The sequence below is a fragment of the Acomys minous genome (genome assembly GCF_964271855.1).
Source record: "Acomys minous genome assembly, chromosome: 2".
NCBI classification, from domain to species: domain Eukaryota; kingdom Metazoa; phylum Chordata; class Mammalia; order Rodentia; family Muridae; genus Acomys; species Acomys minous.
The window spans coordinates 121,134,775-121,157,066 of record NC_140484.1 but is presented as its reverse complement, the minus strand read 5'-3'; the positions used below and the strand labels follow the sequence as shown (position 1 = coordinate 121,157,066).

At 37.6% G+C, this 22,292-nt stretch overlaps 1 protein-coding gene across 4 annotated transcripts in view; it reads right to left on the bottom strand.

The window, feature by feature from the left end:
- GRM5 (glutamate metabotropic receptor 5) overlaps window positions 1–22,292 on the bottom strand; it is an 879,135-nt gene that overhangs the window by 120,885 nt on the left and 735,958 nt on the right. For all 4 annotated transcript variants that reach the window (XM_084773380.1, XM_084773382.1, XM_084773379.1 and 1 more), the window contains exon 5: window positions 9,112–9,358. In XM_084773380.1, the coding sequence (XP_084629506.1) occupies window positions 9,112–9,358 (247 nt within the window). The remainder of the gene's footprint in view (window positions 1–9,111; window positions 9,359–22,292) is intronic.

Here is a 22,292-nt window from a genome sequence, read left to right as displayed (position 1 = left end):
TAACTTTTGAGTTCTCTTGTATTTCTTTTTATTTGCCATCAATTTATTTTGAGTAACTTTCCAAATTTCTTTCCTCAATTCTAAACTCTAGAGATACTTCTTCCTTGCTCTCAGAGTTGACTTGTTTCTACTAAATATGCAATGACTTGAGGAATTAGAATGGAGAGAAATCATTTATGCATTATGTCACTGGCTACTTCAAACACAAGGGCTTCTAACTCCTAAAACATGCCTTTTTGCAAGCAAATACATTTGAACTTCATAGTCTGAAAGAAATGTCAGTATCTGGAAACTTCTTTCTTTACTGCTGATGATTTGATGTGATGTAAAGATACTATTTGCTCATTAAAATGAGCTACAGTAACATTTATTCAAATTTTTAGTGCCATAACTATCTGGACTAAGTTATTAATTTTATAGATAATGGAACTGAAGCTCACTGAGATTAATTGTTGGGACAATGTTGCATAGAACACAGATATCAGAGCCAGGACCCTAAGCAAGCTTTCTTAAAGTGTACTTTAAGCATGCGATTCCTTTTCTCTTCCGAGTAGTCATGGTGTCTCTCCAATGACCTTAGTTTTCTGTGAAATAAGCCCTAAAAGGCGAGGAGTCACAAGTTTAAAGACAAACATAAAAACTTTAGAGAATAACGCATGTCATTCTGACACAAAGTGACTTAAAAATTTTTTTAATTCTTAATTTTGGTGTAATTCATCAAACTGATAGAATTAACCAGAAACTTCGTCTTATCTTTAGAACTGGCCTTCTTCCTTTTGTTGTTGGTGGTGTTTTTGTTGTTACCTACAAAATCACTACCACCACCACCATGGCCCTATCAGTAATTGTTTATCCCTAAATAGGTAGTACCACCATCATATCTTTCAGTAGCTGTGCATCCAATGAAGATTGAGGCAGATATAAATAATTCTCCTAGCAAAGATATTCTACATTCTTTATGAACAGAAATGAGACATCAAGCAGCACTCACAGGGTAAATGTATATTTTATTCTTTCTAAAAAATGAAAAACATTTGAGTCTCAAAAGTATTGAAATTTTAGGTAAAAATTAAAAATTTACTGGCTTCCTGTAGTGTTTACTCATTATTTAATCTAGGAGATGTTTAATTTTCTAAAAGGGTTAGTAAATAATTCAGCATTTCTTTTTATGTATTTGGTGAAGATTTCAGTTACAAAGTAGTATTACAAGCAAATATTAAAGTGTTACATAAATTATAAGACTCTGCTAGAGAGATTTTATTACTGCAATTCTGGTTTCTCTTTCTCTCTTTCTTCCCCCACTCTCTCCTCCATCCACCTTCCTCTTGCTTAGCCTCTTGAATACTGTATCATTCTACGAAAAGCTTCTTCCTTCACAGTTGTCTCTTTCCAACTGTTTACAGGAAGTATCCTTAAGAAAATGTTAATCAAGAAAATTAAAATCAAATTTATATGTTGTTCAAAAACAAAGGGAAAAAAAAAAGCTTAGAAAGTTTTCACATGTTCTTGTCGCCCTCCAGGTCCTTCTATCCTTCCTTCGCGTTTTCCCACAGGACTTCTCCAAAAGTCTGGCTGTGAGTCTCAGCACATGATTCCATCAGCTGCTCAGGGCAGGAGGGGCAGGGGGATGGGGCAGAAGCTCCTGTCTGTGAACAGAGCTGAGTTTCTCTAATGGTGTCAGGGGTTGAGTCTATTACATGGACTCTGTTGCCTGCTTTCAAGCACTTCACACTAACTGGGCTGTCTTGTCCTTCTCAGTGGACAAGGAAGAGAGCTCAATCTAGGGGGGACTTGATGTGCTAGGGTGGGGTGGTAGGGGGGATCTTTTTTTTCTGAGGACAAAGGAAATGAGGATAGGGGGAAGAAGGTGGGGGAGGGTCCAGGAAGAGATGGGGCTATGATCTAGATGTAACGTGAATATATAAGTTATAAAAATGTATTCCCACAAGCCCATTTATGCTCTAAATAGAAACCAGAGTAGGTCTGTTCTAGAAACAAGAGCGTTTCCTAGTGTACAGAATTCTGCAGTTTACAGCAAGCTTCCTTGGAAAGGGATCTTCAGCAATTACTGGGAACTGAACAATCACTTGCGGGCAAAACTGTGCATAGTTTCTTAATATGCATGTGATTATTGATTGTATACCAAGTTGGCAATGGGATAACATACTTTCAGCTCAAGATAGAGTAGTGGTTTTCTTTATTCTTTAACACACACACACACACACACACACACACACACACACACACACACATGTTGTCTGCTTGTCTGTCTGTGTATCACATGTCTGCCTGATGTCACAGAGGCCAGATGAGTGTGTTAGATCCCTTGGGGTTTGTGTTACGCATGGTTGTGAGCCATCGTGTGGGGGAAATCAAACCCAATCTTTGTTACAGCTGAGTTGTGTCTCTCCTTCCTTGAAAACATACAATAATGATTTGTGCCATTGAGGTTGAGTAAATCACAGTGTAAAGGGAGACCAGAAAGTAAGTTTGACCAAAAACTTAATATAATATTAGTAATAATGGCACTCTTGCTATGCAGATTAAACTATTTCAATTGTAATATAAAAATTATGCAACCTAAGGACTATCTCTTTACCTTTTAACTAAGATTCATATTTCTACCCTATCCAGGAATATAGCAATATTTACATAGTACATCTGCTTATTTATTGTCCATGGTTCTAAGTAGCATATATTAAGAATTATTTAGGTAGACACAATTTTCAGAAATTACTATTGCTCTTTTTCTTTTCTTGCCTCATGTGTTCTTATCCTTCCATTTCTAATTCTCACGTCTTATTGCATGTGAATATTTTCTAAATCCCTTCCTTGCCTTTATATATCTTCCTTTTCATCTTAAAATTCTCAATGGTTACTTAAGGGACTACCAAATGCCTTTTTATTCTACTTAAAGTCAATATTTAGTCACTTAATGTAAATTATAAGAACATTGCCCTTGTATAATTTGTATTCCCTTCCTTTATATGCTTATTTCCCAATACTCTACATTCCCCTACTCATTCACTCCATTGTTTACTGTCAAATTTTGCTTTAAATAATACATTTTATTTAGTTTATCATATGTTCTACATGTTATCTGTGCAGTCATGATCACCCCTGACAGCAGGCAAACCTCTCTTTAAAAAATGGGTCATCATTTTTTAATGATTTTATTTATTTTTTGCCATATACATTTATATTATGACATGTATATAAAAATGCATACAGCAAGAAGAGCCACGAAACAATCAGGGATTACATGAACGTTACACTCATGGAATTTTGGCTAATTGTATTTGTCAACCTTGCAGATAAACATCTTTCCTATCTTGGTGAGTCTAAAATTCTGAATGAGAATCAATATCTCAGAGAATCATCTTTGTTCACTTAAAACCTCTATCTAGACCTAAAAACATCGTATCCCCTAAACAGCTAAGGTTAATGTAAGACTAAAGTATCTGGTCTTCAACCCCATCAGAGACTTGAGAAGGAATGAAACTTAATTACTTGAGTGAACCAGAATGCAGCTTAGCAGCTTCCAAAATGAAAGGAAGAAGAAGAAGAAGAAGAAGAAGAAGAAGAAGAAGAAGAAGAAGAAGAAGAAGAAGAAGAAGAAGAAGAAGAGAGAGAGAGAGAGAGAGAGAGAGAGAGAGAGAGAGAGAGAGAGAGAGAGTGTTTCCTGCTTGAACAGTCACCTAAAACTCTCTGTATTGTTGGAGAATTGTCTCCAGCCTTCTGTCTCAGTATAGCTGACAGACGTTAGTGAGTGTGGAACTGTTGGGGATGTCCTTACCCTGTCTTGGTAGAGTTTAGCCATTGACTCTGCCTGTGTCCAACCTTGCCCAATTTTAGGCAGAATTCTGTCTGTGGCAGAAACGAGGACATTTTGCAGGCAAGCTGCTTAAGATTAGCTTTCTGATAGAGTTTCCCAGCCAAGTTTCTGTACTCAGGCTAGATAGCAAATGTTTTAGTCTTTGAAATGGTCTCTAACCACTCAGTTATATTAATACATACTGTATGTTCGCAGACGACGGTATTATCAGTTGAATGTTACTATGTACTCCAAAACTTTATACTGCGGACTCAACTTGGCTTGTGAATCCTATTATTCTAGCTCATGATCAAGATCACTAATAATAAAGAACAATTGTTCTCACTTCTTATGTGCAAATTTGAAATCCATAGAACTCTGAAAATCATAACGCTTGTTATAACTCACTTGGTAGCAAAACATAAACCTATCTATAATTATCTCAGGATAAATCTGACAGCTATGAAGTTATTTATAGTCCATTAATAGAGCACAGTGTGGATGTTCATATGCTCTGGCATGGAAATATTGATGTGTTAATTAAGGATTGCTGTGGCACAGCACATTGAGACGTAATATTGATGTAAACTTTTGTATAGTCAAAAATTCTGGAGTCTCAAACAGAGCTAGATCAATTTTTCAAACTTAACGTATTACAGTTGAATAGTACTATCACAAAAATAACGTTTGAAACGGTGACCAAAGAGTTTTCTTAAATAAGCCTAAAGGATGAGCCAGAATTGATTTTTGTATCTTATGACTTTAATTAAAATATCCTCATATGCTCATGAGTTTGACCACTTGGTCCCAGGTGGTGGAGATGTTTTGGGAGTTGTGGACCCTCTAGGAGGTAAGAGTGAGCTGGAGCACAGAGTTACTAGGGGAGCAAGCTTGAGGTTCTCATACTGATCCTACATCTCATGCTCCCTCTGCTCCATGATCAAGAAGCCTTATATTCCTATAACCACAACTACGAGATATTAGGACTCCCCTGCTCTGTCAACCATGATGGATAGCGCCCTCAAAGTGTAGTCAAAATAAATCCATTTTCTTTTATGTTTGCCAAGTATTTTTGTCATAGTTATCAGAAAACGCACCTAACACAGAAAATTGGTACTGAGAGGCAGGCTCATTACCATGACTACCTGACCCGGTTCTTAAGCATTGGGAGGTGGTTTCTGAGAGGAATGTGGAAAGGTTGGGACCTGTGCAGAGGAGGACACCTAGAGTCCTATAAGCAGAGAAGGAGGCATTCTGGAGGGATTTTCTAGATAACAGTGCAAACAGAAATGTGAATGATAAAGCTATGACAATAACTTTTTAAAGGGAAACAAAGTTGTCCAGAGATGGGATACTAGCCGTTTGGATTAAATGTTGGCATAGAACTGGGCTGTGTTCTGCATAATTGAATTAGGGTGAATTTCAAAGTAATGAACTCAGTTGTTTGGAGAAAGGAAAGAAGAATTGGGGGCGATGAAGGATTCCACTAAATTGCCAGAATTACTAGATCATCCTGCACAATGTAACATCAAATCTTTGGGCTGACTAGTCTCTGTTCCTAATGGTATTTCCAAAGAAAGGGAGCAGAAAGCTATAAAAATCATGTAGTTTAGTGAGGAAGTGCACGCATGTATAGTCAAAGTGGCAGGCTTGACGAACAAAGTGGGTTTGGGTCAAGTGACTTTAAATTTTATAGCCGACTAAAGAAAATCCAAAGACTTTTGCACTAGAAAAGGTGTTCAAGAGGTAGGGCCTCACCCATTAGTAGCATCAGGATATAGTAATGATAGCACCAAAATATGGCAATGGAAAGCTATTTTACGAACTTTTGCACATTAAGAGACTGCCTGAACGTCTCTTGGGCACTGTACTCAAGCAGTGCCCATAGGACTCACTTTCTCAGTTTTAGCCAAGTGGTTAAACCAAGGTGATTACAGCTGCGGTCCAGGTGGAACTTCACGTTCCTCCTGCCACAGCTGCAATTTGGTTCCTGCAGCACGCATTCCCTACCATGGTGGACGGAGCCCTCAAATCACGAGTGGAAATAAATCTGTTCTTCTCTAACTTACCTCCTGTCAGGCATACAATCACAGCACTGTGAACCATTATTAACACATCAATATCTTCCTTTCTCTGCCTAGGATCCTCTAGGACCCTGCTGATTTATCAGTATCCTCCACTAACTCAATCTCCGTTTGTTCCTTTCTCAGCTGGGAATTTCCTTAATCCACAAAACCTAATATAATTCCTGCCAATACATTTTTCATAAAATATGTTTTTTCTACTTGGATCTGGTGGATTGCAAGGCTTATGTATAAGGTAAGATGGTGAAGCCTGGGACACTTAAAACCTTCAGACTCCTTTTCTAGACTATGGCCTTGCATCAGTGAGGTGTGTGTGTGTGTGTGTGTGTGTGTGTGTGTGTGTGTATGTGTGTGTGTGTGTGAGTGTGTGTTTGTGTGTGTGTATGTGTGTGTGTGTGTTTGTGTGTATGAGTGTGTGTGAATGTGTGTTTGTGTGTTTGTGAGTGTGTATTTTAGTATGTGTTTTTGTGTGCATGTGTGTGTGCGTGTGCATGTGTGTGTGTGCATGCACATATGATAGTGAAGGCAAACGCATGCCATGTTGCACATGTAGAGGTCAGAAGAACAATTATAGTGTTGGGTGTCCATCCTTGGTGTCCTTTGACATTATTAGCTTTAGCTGGGTTTGAGACAATTTCCTCTTCCCCTTTCTGTTTATTTCAGGTTGGATGGCTTATGGGCTTCTCAGGGATTCTTCTCTCTCCACTTCTCACAGTAGAACTGGTACAGTTACTGATAAATCTTACCATGCTAATCTTTATGTGGGTTTTGGCAATTTGACCCCAGTTCCTCATATTAGCTTAAGGTTTGTACCACTGAGACATTACCCTATCCCATATTTACCCTTTGCAAACTTTATTTCCTATAGCTAGAAAGGAGAATAAAATGTTGCTAACTTCATATGATTTAAAATACTGAGCATTTAGCTTAGTGAGTAACACACACTTGGTAAATGTTAGTTATATTTATAGTTTTGCAGATGGGGGTCTCATTTTGTTGCCCTACTTGGTTGAATGCAAATTTTATATACAAATTTATATTATTATTTTTTTGGTCAATGAGCTCAGTAAAAGCATTGTCAAAACAAAAAGTTGCAAAGCAATTCTGCTAATTATTAATGTTTTAATTTAATACCTAAATTTAGCAGTGCATGAATGGACTCCAAGTGAACACCAATTCACAACATTTGTTTGTAAAATAATATGCATGCTATTATTTTAGAATTATCTATAATTTAATTAATCGTGAATAGATTTGAAAATGGGTGAAGAAGCCGTGTCCCCAAAGTACCTCTATCACAAACTTTTAGGAGGACTGTGAATGAAGCAGTGACGTTTTGCCTAATATATTAATGTTTCACACTGTGTTGGAACTGAGCCAGCAGAGACATTTCCTTCTCATCGGGTTTGTGGATCTGTCTTGGACACAGGACAAGAAAGCTCTTGAGCTGGTGACACTGCCCCCATCAATCTATTAACACGGCCCAGATACCAATACCAATAACACTGGTATTGTAGCTATTTACACAAGAACAACAAATTCATCCCCAGGTTTCAGCGTTTAGACTTAGTCTGGACAGCACGTATAAAGTTTCCTTTGGTACTAAGAAAATGTTTCTATTTCCCCGTGGTGGTGGACGTACAGAAGACTGACAAAGTAGAAAATAATAAAAAAAGCCAGTTATTTTTGAAAATTCTAGAGACCCTTTAAGTCTCTAGAATATAGGAAATACCCAGGTTTTCATTTGGCCATGTGACCTGGAGCTAGTTGCCTGCCACTTGGCTGTGATGCTTGTGCAACACTGAGAGCTGTATCCAGGGCCAGCTCCAGCTTACTTCAAGGATATGGAAAATGTGCTAAACCAAAGCTGCTGGCAGAAGGTATGGCCACATGGGTTGCAAGTTGCGGGGGCACTCACATATCATTCTCTTGGCAGGACTAGCTGCAAACAGTGTGTAGACAGTTCCTTGAACACAGTTGTTAGGCACAAACTGCTGCTAAGAAAAGAATATGGAACCAAAAGATGCTTTGGATTATTTATTTGTTTGTTTTTTTAAAACAGAGTGGATACCGAGCTCTGCCATAACTCATTATAAATTTAATTGACTATCCCTTGTGTATTCAAAACATAGTGTTTAGTAAAACCTAACTCTTTAAAGTATGAGCTAGAGATGAATTCTGATAAATTTTCAATACCTAGTGATGTCTCTAAAGGCTGGCTTATAATTATTGGCCACTTACATAATTTTTAGTCATCTCCATATAAACAATAGAAAATTCAGAATGAAAGGAAGCTCATTAACTCAACAAGGGTGAAAGTGCTCCTGTTACAGGATAACAAAATAAAGTATATGACTTAATAGTACATGGAGTAAATAGACCAGAAAGATGGCCAAAATGAACAAAATGTGTGTGTTCTGAACCACACATACTAAATGCTAGGCCTATTCATACTTTTGCCAATGGGGTCTCATTGTGTGGCTCTATTTGGTTGCATGAATATTCTTTATACATATTTATGTTCTTATTGTTTGTCAATGAGTTCACTTCAGCATAAACACTGTATAAACAAACTAGATGCATTGTCAAAACAAAAAGTTGCAAAGTAATTCTGCTAATTATTAACGTTTTAACTTAATACCTAAATTTATCAGTGTATGGATGGACTCCAAGTGAACACCAATTCACGACATTTGTTTTTGTGTTTTGTTTATTTGTTTGTTTTGTTTTGTTTTGTTTGTTTTTGTTTTTGGTTGTTTTCAAGACAGGGTTTCTCTGTGTATCATTGGCTGTCCTGGACTCATTTCATAGACCAGGCTCACCCCAAACTCACAGTGATCCTCCTGCCTCTGCCTCCCCAGTGCTGCGATTACAGGTGTGAGCCACTGTGCCCAGCTTACAATATTTGCCAAAGATTGGTGATAACCTGATTAACATGCACTGAGAGACACAAACAATGTATTTTCTTTGTGTATAATAAATTGAGGTCCTCTCCTCTAAGCTTATGCCTCTGAAATGTGGTGATGAATTCAGAAGTACATACTGAGTGTTAACATCAGTGCTCCTTGGCCACATAGGAATGAGGCTGTCATTGGAATATGTGCTTTAGTAACACCTGACTTAGGAACCCGAGTGCCCAAAAAGGAAAGCCTCCCTGATAGAAAGTGACTATTACTCAGGCACTATTGTCAACAGTGAGGATTGTAACCATACCTTCCCGGAGAGTCTCCATTTTCATCAAATAGGATCATATCTCCAGAAACTCCAGTAAAGTTGGTTTTCATCAGGGAATCCAGAAGTTTTCGCCCATCAATTGGCTTCATTGCATCACAGAGCCCTGCATATCCCGGGCACAAGGACATCTGCATGTTGTGGAGGCCATAAGCCATAGAATAGATTGCATTGATCACAAATCCCATCTTGGAATCTTGAACGTGATGTGTTCTCAGAGTCAGAGAACCTGTTGAGAAGCAAGTTAAGCATTAACTTTGAAGTATTACCCAGCTTCCCTCTATAGCCCCATTCATAAGTTCGTGAACAATTAGAAAGAGCTCATCAGATTTGCAACTGGGGGCTACACTCAGAAACAGGTGTGAACATATTGTTCTTATCTGTTCCCAGCCATTTGTGATTTTTGTTTTAAAATCTTGAACTCTGGAACATAAACCCAGCCACAGAACCTCACAGAGGCTGGAGCTACCGTACACATTTTGAAAAACAGATCAAACTTAACTAATCTGTTGGTTATATGTTTATCAGAGATCAGACTCATTGGTAAGTTCCCGTTATCATTTCCAACATTTCAAGTGCTATATAAGTGACGATTCTTTAAAATCAATATAGTGTCTATTTTAGTATGGTACAAATATTGACCCAATTCATCCTTACTATTGCTTGATGAGATATATACTATTTTTATGATGGATTCAGATAGAAAAATGCATTAGCTTTCCTGCTGACTCACAGCAACTAGGTAGCCAAAACAGGGTTTAGAACTAGGCATTCTATATGGATTCAATCTCTGTGAGACGGATGTTCTATGGTTTTTTAATCTAAATCCAATTGAACACTGAGAGGCTCCCTGAAGCATGTCAACCTTAACATTTGATAAAAGCTGATATCATTTTGTATTTCATTCAACACACTTCTATATTTCTTTTACCCATTTATTATTTTTTTTATAATCCAACTACTGTCGCAGGATTTTGGAGTCTTGGAAGATCTCAATTATTTGAGTATATATTTATTTATATTTCTGGATTCAAAGTCAAAGTAGAAAACCTAAAAGACAAAAACAAATGAAAACATATCTCCCTCTCTCTCTGTCTCTCTCTCTCTCTGTCTCTCTCTCGTGTTCTGAGACATCCAGTATTTCTTTCACACAGACTTTTCTGTTCTGTAAAGGGAAAAACACTACTCTAGGTCATTATTTCTCCAAGACTCTATTAGTTTCATTCATAACTCAGCAATGGCAGTGTGCGTACATACTTTTCTGTACCCAGCCTTCAATGCTGTGCTGTGAGGGTTGATATCTCGCTTCCTATGGGTATGTATATGGATACTACATTATTTATTTGGCTGAAAAATATTCTGTTGTGGTTATAAAATTGTATAATGATGCTAGATGGAGTACTTTATACTTTTCCTGGAGTTACTAAAACTCATGTTTATTGATTAAAATTTTCCTTTCACAATTTTATATACACGAATAATTCATTCTTATCACTCACACCCCACCCATTCTTTTCAACCTCCCACACCTGTCAACCCTGCCCTTTCCTTTTTAAAAGACCATTTACCACATTTGCTTCCTTAGGTTTGTTCTTGTATATGTAGTGCATTCTTTTTACCTCACCCACTTTTATCACCACCATCATCCTGTTTTCCCCCTAGAGGCCCCTTTCCCACATTATGGTTTCTGCTACTATACTATACATGTTAAACATAAATTGCATGTTTTCAATCTATGTGTAACTTATATTTCAGGCTACGCTTTGTTTTCTTATAGCTTGGCTGATAGTTTTTCTTTGGGTTCCACTATACTTTGGAATTCCTGAGGTTCGACGTTGGTCACGGATACTGTCCTTGGAGTTTATCAGAGGACCAGACACATGATTGGTACTACTAAAAATAAATGAGTGTGTGAATGAAGCCAGACAGATGACAGGACAAGTGTCATTACGTACCAGGTCCAGTCCTTCATTTGTCAAATGAGATTACTTGAACAATCATTACTTTGTAGGACAGTGCTCATTTAAGAAAAAGTAAACAATGAAAAATTATAACAGGTTCTTTTCATGTTGACTATTTCATCTTTTTGTCAATATGTTATTGCCACCAAATATGGACTGACCACTTCCTCATTTCTTCCATGAAATACAGTGAAAATGCTTGCTTTACACCATGACTAGCCACTTGTTGAGGCCCATGTGTGATAAATGCCCAGGATTGCAGAAGCTTTGAAAATGGAATTAGTAAAGGAACCAAAACCCAGAGAAGTTATGTGCAAGCTTACAAAATTCAAGATCCTCCTGTTTCAACCTGTCGAGTACTGGATTTGCAGATATGTATCAGTATACCAGGCACATTTTCCCTAAGTATTGTTTGTACAATTTAAACAGCATGTACATTACATAATATCAAATTTAAAATTTCCAGAACATGAGCTGATGTTACATGGAGGCAAACCAAACCATATAACCATAGAGATGTGAAATAAAAGTTTCACTAATATTTCCTGATATTGTATTTCTAAACTACTTGCTTTTCTTTAGTTTAATAGTCATTCCTAAGATGTCTTAATAGAACCTGCAGAGTTATAGTTAATACTTTTGCTGTTGCTGCATTGGACCTAGAGAGGATTTCTTCCTCATTGGTTCATTAATTCATTGAGTCATTTGACTATGTTTTAATAATTTATTATAAACTCATGTATTGAAGTCCTTATTGGATGTCACACTGTTGCCTACTGGTGATAAAACATGATAAAAATAAAATCTTTATCCTTAGAAACCAAAAGCAGCTATAGGCACAGTGACAGAAAGCTGTTAGGAGCCAAGACATTTAATGTTATTAAGCTAATTTTAATGGCCTTAGTGCACATAATAAAAGGACCCATTGAATTCAATGTTCTTGTCTCATTCATTAAACCATAGGAAAGAACAGGCATATTGATTGGTTAGCATGGTGGTACTCCACAGAACTACAATCCTTTAGCAGTGTTGACTTTGTTTTAGAATTCAGGACACATTTTCTCAGCATATAATCAAATCAGAAATCTCCAGAAGGATTAATAGATACAGGAAACACCCAATCTGTGATTTACAATATGATTTTTGAAGTTCACAGCAAGTGGTCTTTAATTTACTTGCGCAACCTAACTTTGAAGCTTAGTGTGTGTGAAGCAAAGAAAACTATGGTTACATCAAGAAGGCAGGGTCTGAGAATTTCTGCAATATCAGGGACCTAGGAGAGCACCTACATAGCCCGAAGGCTGCAGAAAGGAAGCCTCTGGGCTGTACTTAGCATTCGGATATAAATTGAGTAGCTTCAGCACTAGTTTATAGAAATATCATATAACCCACTATGCACACTCATAGAAAATAAAGATATGACCATACTTTTTTTTCATTGTCACCAGTGAACATGAAATCTCTCCCATTTCACCACATCTCCTTAGCCCATGAAGTCATTTGTGATTGCGACTTCTTAGTTTGATTCAATCAACTCAATTTAGAAATGTGAGAAATAAGGCCAAGAGGTGATGGAGAACTTCCCCAAGACTCCTTGCCTTCTAATTGTTTAAATAGTGCTATTTTCATTATGAGAGACAAATTAAATTTAATTTTATAGCATTTTTTATCAAACTAACTCATGACTTGGGTGAAAATGAGCAGAAGCATATTTTAAAGATAGCACATTATTTATGTCTGCTCTTATTCTAGCCGTTCAAACACTTTCATATTATTCTTATGTGTTCCTTTCTATGCACCAGTAAGGAGAAATAAAAAGAAAAACTCAAGGGAAGATAGCAAAGCATGTTGAAGGTAATTAAAAGTTTTGAGGGTGCTATTGGTTAATAAATTTCAACCTTAAAATGAAAACATTGCATAGATGCAAGCTCACCCCACTCTCATTTATTTCCTAAATCAATGTTGTTATTACTTATGCACACACCAATAAATTTCTCTTATACACAGTGTGTGGAACAGTCATTCATTTCCTGTTGTGACAGAAGGTCAAAGCATACCCCAAAGCAAATTAATCTTTTACTAATATGTTTCCATGCAAATGTGCTTATACTTCTGTTACAGCATACAGAATTCTCTCTCTCTCTCTCTCTCTCTCTCTCTCTCTCTCTCTCTCTGTCTCCTTTATGTGTGTGTGTGTGCGCGCGCGCTTGCATATGTATGTCTGTGTGTGCACGTGTGTGTGTATATATGTGAGAACAATAAAAGTTTCTTATACCCAAGAGTTATTCTTGTTTTGAAAAATTCTGAGATTATTGTACAATATATAAAAATAAATAAAAATTATAAAAAAATTGAGATTATAATACAGGGATACCTTCCTTTTCTTACCTTCATACCCTCACCATGTGTCTCCCTATGCTCTTCTTCAATTCGTGGCCTCTTTTTACACTAATTGTTATTACATACACATATGTACATGTATATCCTTAAATATACCTGCTCAGTCCATGTAATGTTACTTGTCCACATATTTTCAGAACTGACTGTTTAGCACTGAAGAACAAATTCTTGTGTTTTGGTCTGAGGTTGACCAGCTTTATTTCTTTCAGCTTTCCCGGGTTCCCTGTGGTTCTCTGTGTAGGTTTGAGGCTTTCGGAGCTTTTCCCCAGCCATTTTCCTATATCCATTAGTGTTGTCCTTGCTCAGCTCACATTTGGTAATCACGCTGGTTATACTTTCTTGTGTAACTTTTGACAAAAGGCACCACACACGTTTCCAAAGGAGGAAGTGATAACCAACAGTCTACCTAGCTGTGAGGCTTATGATCCATATCAACAACTAGCTGGCATGATAGTCCTAAGGGAGCAGTTAGTGGCACATATACCTTGGTGGTAACCAGCAGCTCTCTGGTTGAACATAAGACCTGGTCAACAAAAAAGAAAACATGCCTGGTACTGGATGCCTTGTTAATCATGTCAGGACTGGTGAATTAATGGTTATTGTAAGGCAATTTATAAGCACCAGTTTATTAAATCAGCAGAATCCCTAAAAACACTCTATTACCTTTTGCCTTGTGCCCAGATAAGTGTAGTGTTTCTCCTAATCAAGGAAACTTTCCTTTGGAACAGAGAGAACCAATACAGAAAGTCGTCTGAGGTTTTGAGACAGAGTCTCTCAAGGGCCTAGTCAGACTGCTAACTTGTCATCGAGAAAGAGGGTCTGCCTGTTTCTTCCTCTCCCAGCATTGGGATTACAAGTGTGGGCCACCACAATCATTTGATGTGTGTGTGTGTGTGTGTGTGTGTGTGTGTGTGTGTGTGTGTGTGTGAGAGAGAGAGAGAGAGAGAGAGAGAGAAAGAGAGAGAGAGAGAGAGAGAGAGAGAGAGAGAGAGAGAGAGAGAGGAGTCTCAGTATTGAATTCATTTTCTCATGCTTGTGAGAAAGTACTTTATTAATGAATACATTTAGTATTAGAACTATCCATGAACTTTACCACTCCCCTATAGTGGATGAGTTTTATGAAGCCCAAGACAATCTTGCTTTTTGTGTATTCTCACAAATTCTAACACCGTGGACTAAAGCAAAAACTCTCTCTCAATCATTTAATATTTGTTGAACATTATTTTGTTTGTTTTCAAAGCCTCTAATCCTACCATGGGGATGTAATATTAGTTCAGAATGGAGAATCGGTTATCTGTGAATTTAGTAAACACTGACATTATTTACCATGATTGCTTCCTGCATATAGTACAGTGCTTAGCACTGCAAATGTTTCATTGGTGGATCATGGGCGGTGAATGAATATATAAATGTTTAGTGTACTGACTGTATGGAACCTAACACAGAGTCAGCCAGTGAGGGAAATGATGTTATAATGAATAGGCAGATACGTTCCCTGGTGTATAAAGATTCATGACATAAAAATAAGGTGGTTGTGAGAACGAGGCCTTGAGCCAAGACTAGCGAGACAAAGTAGTAAATAATCTGTATGAAAAGGCTGTTGTAATGGATGGCATCACATAAACAATTCGTTCTCTCTACTAAGCCACCTTGTGCCTATGTTGTGTGAGGCAGCACAGCAGCTCCAGGTACATAGGGCTGTGCTCACATATACCAATACAGTTCAGCTCCCATTGTTCATAGAGTCTCTGATATGTAGTTTTATGTGAAATATAGGAAGGTGACCTCTAAATGCTCATCATCCATTGAAAATGATCTCCACAGCTTTGGAAAGTGTCAGCTCCTTCCCGAAGCCTCAGAAGTGCAGTAGGGAACCACATGCTTCTCCATGAAGGATGCCAACTTTTATTTAGCTAATGAGTATGACCAGCAACTGGTTGATAGCCCTCAAATGAATACTTGATTTGAGATAGCCATAGTTTTTTTTTCCTTCATATAGTGGCATATTGAACAGCTTCCATATAGTGTGTAAATGAATTCTGCAGGAACATGAAACCAGATGGCAATAATACTTAGGATCAGGAGACAAAAAATTATGACACTGCAGTCCTTTTTCTACACCAAGACAGTAAATCTTCTCACTTTGTTCTATCTTTACTGCCACCGTTCTTTTTCTATGAATTCTACTTTAACTACATTTTGTAATATTTTCTGAAGATATTTTCCCCAATCCTACATTTAGCTCTCTATGATTCAATTTCAAACAATATCAGGTGGAAACTTTATTTCGAAGCCTTGGTTGGGTCTCCCAGGTAGAACTGAATAATCGTATTTTCAAGATCACATCATGTTGAAACAAGGAAAATAATACTTTCCAGCAGTTGTGAGAACTTGAGAAGACACACGGAAGTCATAGCCCAACAAGAAGTACCAGATTATGGAAAAACCACTCTTGCTGCTCACACACTATAATTTACATATAAGCCATTACTAGATTAGTCTGTGCGAATTTCAACATCGGCACTGCCCACATTTGGGCATTTGAGATAAGGATGCAAAAAAAATGTTTCTGTTAAGATTTTATTTCTAATTACAAATAATAGGCATGCTAAATTAGGAACTCATCTTTTATAATAAAGTCTGTAATGGAAACAAAGTAGGAAATTGCAAAATAATCAGTTACCTTGCCGTACCCAAACCCTCTGTAAAGAACTGAATTGCAATTGCAGAGCTTTCAAATTGTAAACAGGGAAGACTAGTTGTCATTGCTAATAAGAGAAGGCGCGAATAAGTAGAACACATGGTCACAGAAGCTTAGCTGCATCTGATCATCTTTCAAGTATGCGTGACTGTGAAGTTCTCTTTACTAGGTATGGTAGTCATTGTACTGGTAGTGCAGGACTATTTATTTTATGATTTTCATAGAATGTTTCAAAGGTAGCTATTGGAACAAAAAGGAATGAGGAAAGAACCTCCCATGATATCTGCTACTGAATGCACTACATTCATCAACTCAAGTCTCATAGCAAATGTGCAAGCTGGGCATTATATTCTGCCCTTGTTTAGATGAGAAACATGAGGCTCACAGGCAACAATGAAAGGCCTAATGATGTAAAACTAGTACAAAGGGAGTTAGCATTCCAAAACTAGATCTAGACCATCCTGCAGACTCGCCTTTCTGAGATACACTGCTGTTATCTCTTCATTCTCAATAAAGATCCAATAGTTATAAATGTCATTTTCCTTCTCATGAGAATGGAAATGATAATCCGGATCAACTTCTGAGAGCATCTGAAGAGCAAATTAGGGATCACATGTAACACATGTTGACAAGTAGGAAAGGATAAATTTTATTAAGAAACTAGTTTCTATAACTGTAACTTAGCTATTAGTTAGTAAGATTTTTATATGAGAAAATTTAGATTTAAATAATAGGAAACTTTTCAAAGGATAAAGCAGTGCCACCATATGGAGTTAAAACCTTCCAGATAGACTATGACTGTGTTCAAAAAACATGCGGGGTCTAAGAAATGTTTCTGAAAATATTATCTTTGAAACTTAGTCCTAATTTATCTGCCATGTGAATGTCATCAGTGTGCCAAACAAGGTGATACATGCCCTGCATCCTTTCAGACTGACATTCTAATCCATTACCGTGAAACCCCACTAAACTAAATCTCCTCCAGTCTCCTTGGTGATGTGGAAATAGGGCATAGTAATGACAGACTAATTTTCTCTGTTTCGCATAATTTTGCAAAGTCCAAAATTGATTTTAGTAATGGACATTATTTCAAACAAATGCTTAATATTTATAGAGGGCACCATATCATTGTTTAAAAGATATTTGTCCCCTAATTCAGACAGTTCAGATAAAAAAAATATTTTCTAATTACCACAATTCACTTTGTGGAGTCATTAAAGCCACAACCTGAATTATGAGTCACGTGATTTTCCTTCCTCAGGCCTAAGAGGTATCTTACTCACTTTAACCTGGTTCTCTCCTGCTTCAGGGAATGATTCTATCTATGAGATCCACACCTTAGAATCTAAGGAAAGGCTTTTTAGCACAGATATAATTTGTGTTCTTCTTCCTTTATATTCTGCCAGATGTAAGAAACGACAAGCCCACAGCTTCACCTCATCGTCCTTGCCATTTTCCCTGCCAAATCAGAGAATGGAACAGAGGCAAGCACCAGCATGACACTCTCCATTGTAGTCTCTCTATTACGTAGACAAGTTCTTTCTGGGCCTCAGCTGTCTGTGTTAGTACCCGACCAAATGCCACACAGCCCTTGCCATAACTTACTTAAGATCCTATCCTATATGTGTTACTTTCAGCACCTTTTCAGGAACGAAGTTTGGTAGATGGACAGTCAATGGCCATGGTGTACAAATGGTGCTGTAAGAACTGGGAAGGCTTCACTGGAAAGTGAGGCAGAGAAGGACATGTTTTGTCTTTGGGCCCCAGGCAAAGTTATGTAAGGCAAAATGTCCAAACAAAGTTCATAGGATGGGGAGATAGGCAATGGCTCTGAAGCAGTATCCAGGCGTAGGAAGCAGGGTACCTGATGGACAAGGGCAATGGATTGTAAAGCTAAAGAAGGCAGTATATCCTAAAGAGTGTGCTGCGCTTTCCTGCCACAGTGGAAGGAAATGAAGATCTTTGTGTTGGATTTTTGACAGCGTTACGTTTTTAGTATACTTCAAGCTGCTGGATTGAAATTAATTGATGTTTAGAGTAGATGGCAGTGGATATTCTGTGCACACTCTTTAGAAGAATTTATTGCATCAATAGAATAATATAATTATTAACTCCAATTATAAATTGGAACTAGTATATATATTAGGAAAAAATCTAGAATAGAGAAACAGAAACACACACACACACACACACACACAGAGAGAGAGAGAGAGAGAGAGAGAGAGAGAGAGAGAGAGAGAGAGAGAGAGAGATGGGGTAGGGGACGGCAATAAGTGGTAAGTTGGTGTTGGAGGGAGAAAATGGAAGGGAAAACAATGTAATTATTTTTGAATTTCAAAAAGTTAAAAAAAATTGAATGAAGAAGCCACATATGAGTGGAAAATGGGCTCTTTCTGAAGCTTTGGTGTGGTTATATATCCCAGTGCTAGCAATGTGTGCCACTTCTGCATCATTTCTTAACTAGAGAGGTCCCCAATCTCCCTAAAACTTCAGATGCTGGGAGGCCGTTGAGATCATAGCTGATGGAGTTGTTCTTTTATTAGAGTTAGATAAGCCAGATAGTCTTAGGGTGAGGGCTGGCCATACCAGAAAGAAAAACAACGTTAACAGCAATGTTATTTCAGTGAGGGTTTGAGTCAGTCCACATCAGCTTATGTTAGGCTGGAATTTTACTATAAGGGTCAACTAATCATGTTTAAATAGTGAAGCCCTGATGTAAAGTTTGAACACTGAGACATGGATAAATATTCTGGTTGGCTGTATTGTATGTGAATTGGTATAAACTGATGGTAAAGCATTCTATGGTCAAGATAAGCTTAACCTATAGAACTCCAGAGCCATTGTCAAAAGTATTTGGGTCACTTTAACATGTAAAAATTTTCTTTTAATAAACAGTAGTCACAGTTTTTTCTTTTAAATCTGATGTCTTGAAGGAAAATTTTCCTAAAAATGCTGGTTGAGAAGAAAAACACAGATGTCAAATTCAATTCACTTATCTGGCCTGTTACCTTTGCTGGAGGCAGATGCCTTACACCCTGGAGACTTATTTGCCAAGGAACAACACCTTCCAATTGCCTGTGACAGCTTGAGTCTGCAATTCAGTTTCGAGAAAACAATGTACAGATGGATTTTCCTTTCTTTCTGGTCTGCTGAATTAATTAAGTCTTGCCTGAAAGTACAAAAGCCAGTACTTGTCCATAGCTTCTTTGGTGCCTTCTCCAAAGACATTGAGACACTTAGGGGGGAGGAAGGATGCTAACATGGGACTGGGATACGGGACTGACAATGTCAGGCATTGGAGAAGACACGGAAAGTGAAAGTGTCATGCTGCTGATAGGGTTAGTTGTTAGAGTTTGATGAGGAAGAACACAATCCAAAACACAGCTAGTCATTTGAAACCTTCCCAAACTGAAAACAATCCACTCCATGCCATGCTTATGCAGTTTTCTTTTTTTCTGGAAACGGAATTGGATTCTGATAGCACTAGAAGAAGTGTCCAGTTCTAGAACTAGCTGAGTCCAGTTTGTTTTTTACTTCATTTTAATTCTTCATTTTAGTTATGTGTAGTCATGAGTCTTTCTCCTCTACAGTTGCCTCTGATGGATGAATATATTAAGGCAAAGGAAAGATACAGTTATCAAGCAATAGAGATATTTTAGTATCAACAAAGGCCTGAATGCATATTTTGAAGTAATTGCATAAGATAATAACTAACAATACCATGGTCAGACCTAGATGACTTGTACTGAGACCATTCTTCCCTTTCTTTCTATTTACTCCATTACACTGAGATCTTAGGTCATTAAACTTTAAATCTTTGGAGCATAGTTCCACTGAGAACAAAGCTGCTTTTCTGCCTTGATCATTATTCCTTTATACTCTATGGTGGTTTGAATGAGATCTTCCCCCTGTTTTGGGGTAGTTGGTGGCACTGTTTGAGTAAGTTTAGGAGATGACCTTGTTGGAGGAAATGTGTCACTGGAGGCAGGATTTGAGAGTGTAAGACTTGTGCCATTCCAATTTTGCTCTCTCTCCTTCCTGCTGGTGGGTCTATCTGTGAGCACTTGGCTCTTCTGGTCACCATAACTGTTGCCTGCTCCCACAATTCCATCTTATGATGGACTCTTATCCTTCGGGAACCATAGCCAAAATAAACTATTCATTCTATATTTTTTTTCTGGACATGGTATTTACTACAGTAGTAAAAATATATTACAGTGATCAAGCATATTTATTCTGTTAGGAATCCTGGATTTAGCCACCCCCCACTTAGTCCAATAATGCTAAGATGATATTACTTCTGGGGGATCTAAATCTAAGCAGTCACTTCTTTGTACGAAGTTCACTAATAATCACTAATTTTATCACAAATGTCTGTATTATAAATGAATTATTTTGTTATTCAAACTATTATCAATGGAATAAAATAAACTTAAATTCAAAATTAAAGGGACACATTCCCCTTTCCTTAGATTAAAATATCACAGCAGTTATATCTGGAAACTCTCCAAGGAACAGACTACATTGCTCAAATGCCCAATAGCCAATGAGCCACATTTTTAAATGTGCAGGCAAGTAAGTTTTTTATCTTGATTTTGCTGAGAAAAGACAGAATAAAGCAGCTAAACTTAATCTCAGATAATAATGTGCCTTACTTTAGCTTTTTTTTTTATTAATTTATTCTTGTTACATCTCAATAGTTATCCCATCCCTTGTATCCTCCCATTCTTCCCTCCCTCCCATTTTCCCCTTATTCCCCTCCCCTATGACTGTTCCTGAGGGGGATTACCTCCCCCTGTATATGCTCATAGGGTATCAAGTCTCTTCTTGGTAACCTGCTGTCCTTCCTCTGAGTGCCACCAGGTCTCGCCCTCCAGGGGACACGGTCAAAATTTTAAAACAGAGAAATGAATTAGAATTAAAAGCATGCCCATTCCTGTGTCACACTGTCTGATACCCAGGGTCTCGGTATTCTATCAAGGGTGTACCACATCCCCTCTTTGGATCTAGTCAAAGTGTACTTACAAAAGAGTGTCTAGTGTGTTAGTGGTCCCTTCCACTAAGATTACTATTTTAGATTCCTGTTAAAATTATGCAGACTAGCATATGTCTGCATTAACTCGCATTGTCTTCAGGATGCCATGGTCTTTACTCTTTGGATGCTATAATCTACAAGGAATGTTTCAGTGGTTTTATTAAAATCAATAGTCACAAAACAAATTACTTTCCTGGAAAAAGAATGCATGATTTTTAGCTTAGGGAAAATATGGCAATAATAATTCTCCAATGCACCAGCCCAGACAAATACAGAAAATCCAGGTGGAATTCAGAGGCTGTGGTAGAGAGTACCCAGAAATGTCACAAAAATAGAGCAGGTGTAAAACAGATGGTTTCTTTCTAAACAGGTGTCTTCACATTAAACTTTCAGGAACATATTCTTTAGCTAGTACTGCTAACAACTCTATAAATTGAGAAAAAGGCTTGCAAGTTAGAACAAAAGTGAAGATAGATGATGATGCCCAAGACTACAGTGCTACAAAAGGGCACATAATCTGTCCTGCTAAAGTCAGCTTTTAATATGCTGTGAAATACTTTGCATAACATGGATATTGTATTTGGCAATTAAACATGCTCGAATGTTGCTTTCTTATTTCACTTGAATTCCTTCGGAACAATATATATTAATTGTCTTAGTTAGGGTTTCTGTTGATGCAATAAAACAACAAATCAAACCAAACCAACCAACCAACAAAGAAACAACAACAAATAAACACACACACACACACACACACATACACACACAAAGAGGTTGTAGAGGAAAGGTTTTATTGGGATTACACTTTTACATTAAATTCCATCAATGAAAGGAGCCAATGCAGGAACACAAATAGGGAAAGAACATGGAGGCAGGAACTAATACAAACGCCATGGAGGGGTTCTGCTTAGTGGCATGCTCGCCTTGGCTTGCTAGGCATGCTTTTAAATAGCACTTGGGACCAACAGCCCATTCTCATTGGCATCCCATTGCTTGGATTCAGGCTTCTAATTTTCTCCTCACAGTCAGGACTTTTGTGTAGGCCTTTTTTTATTATCACTGCATT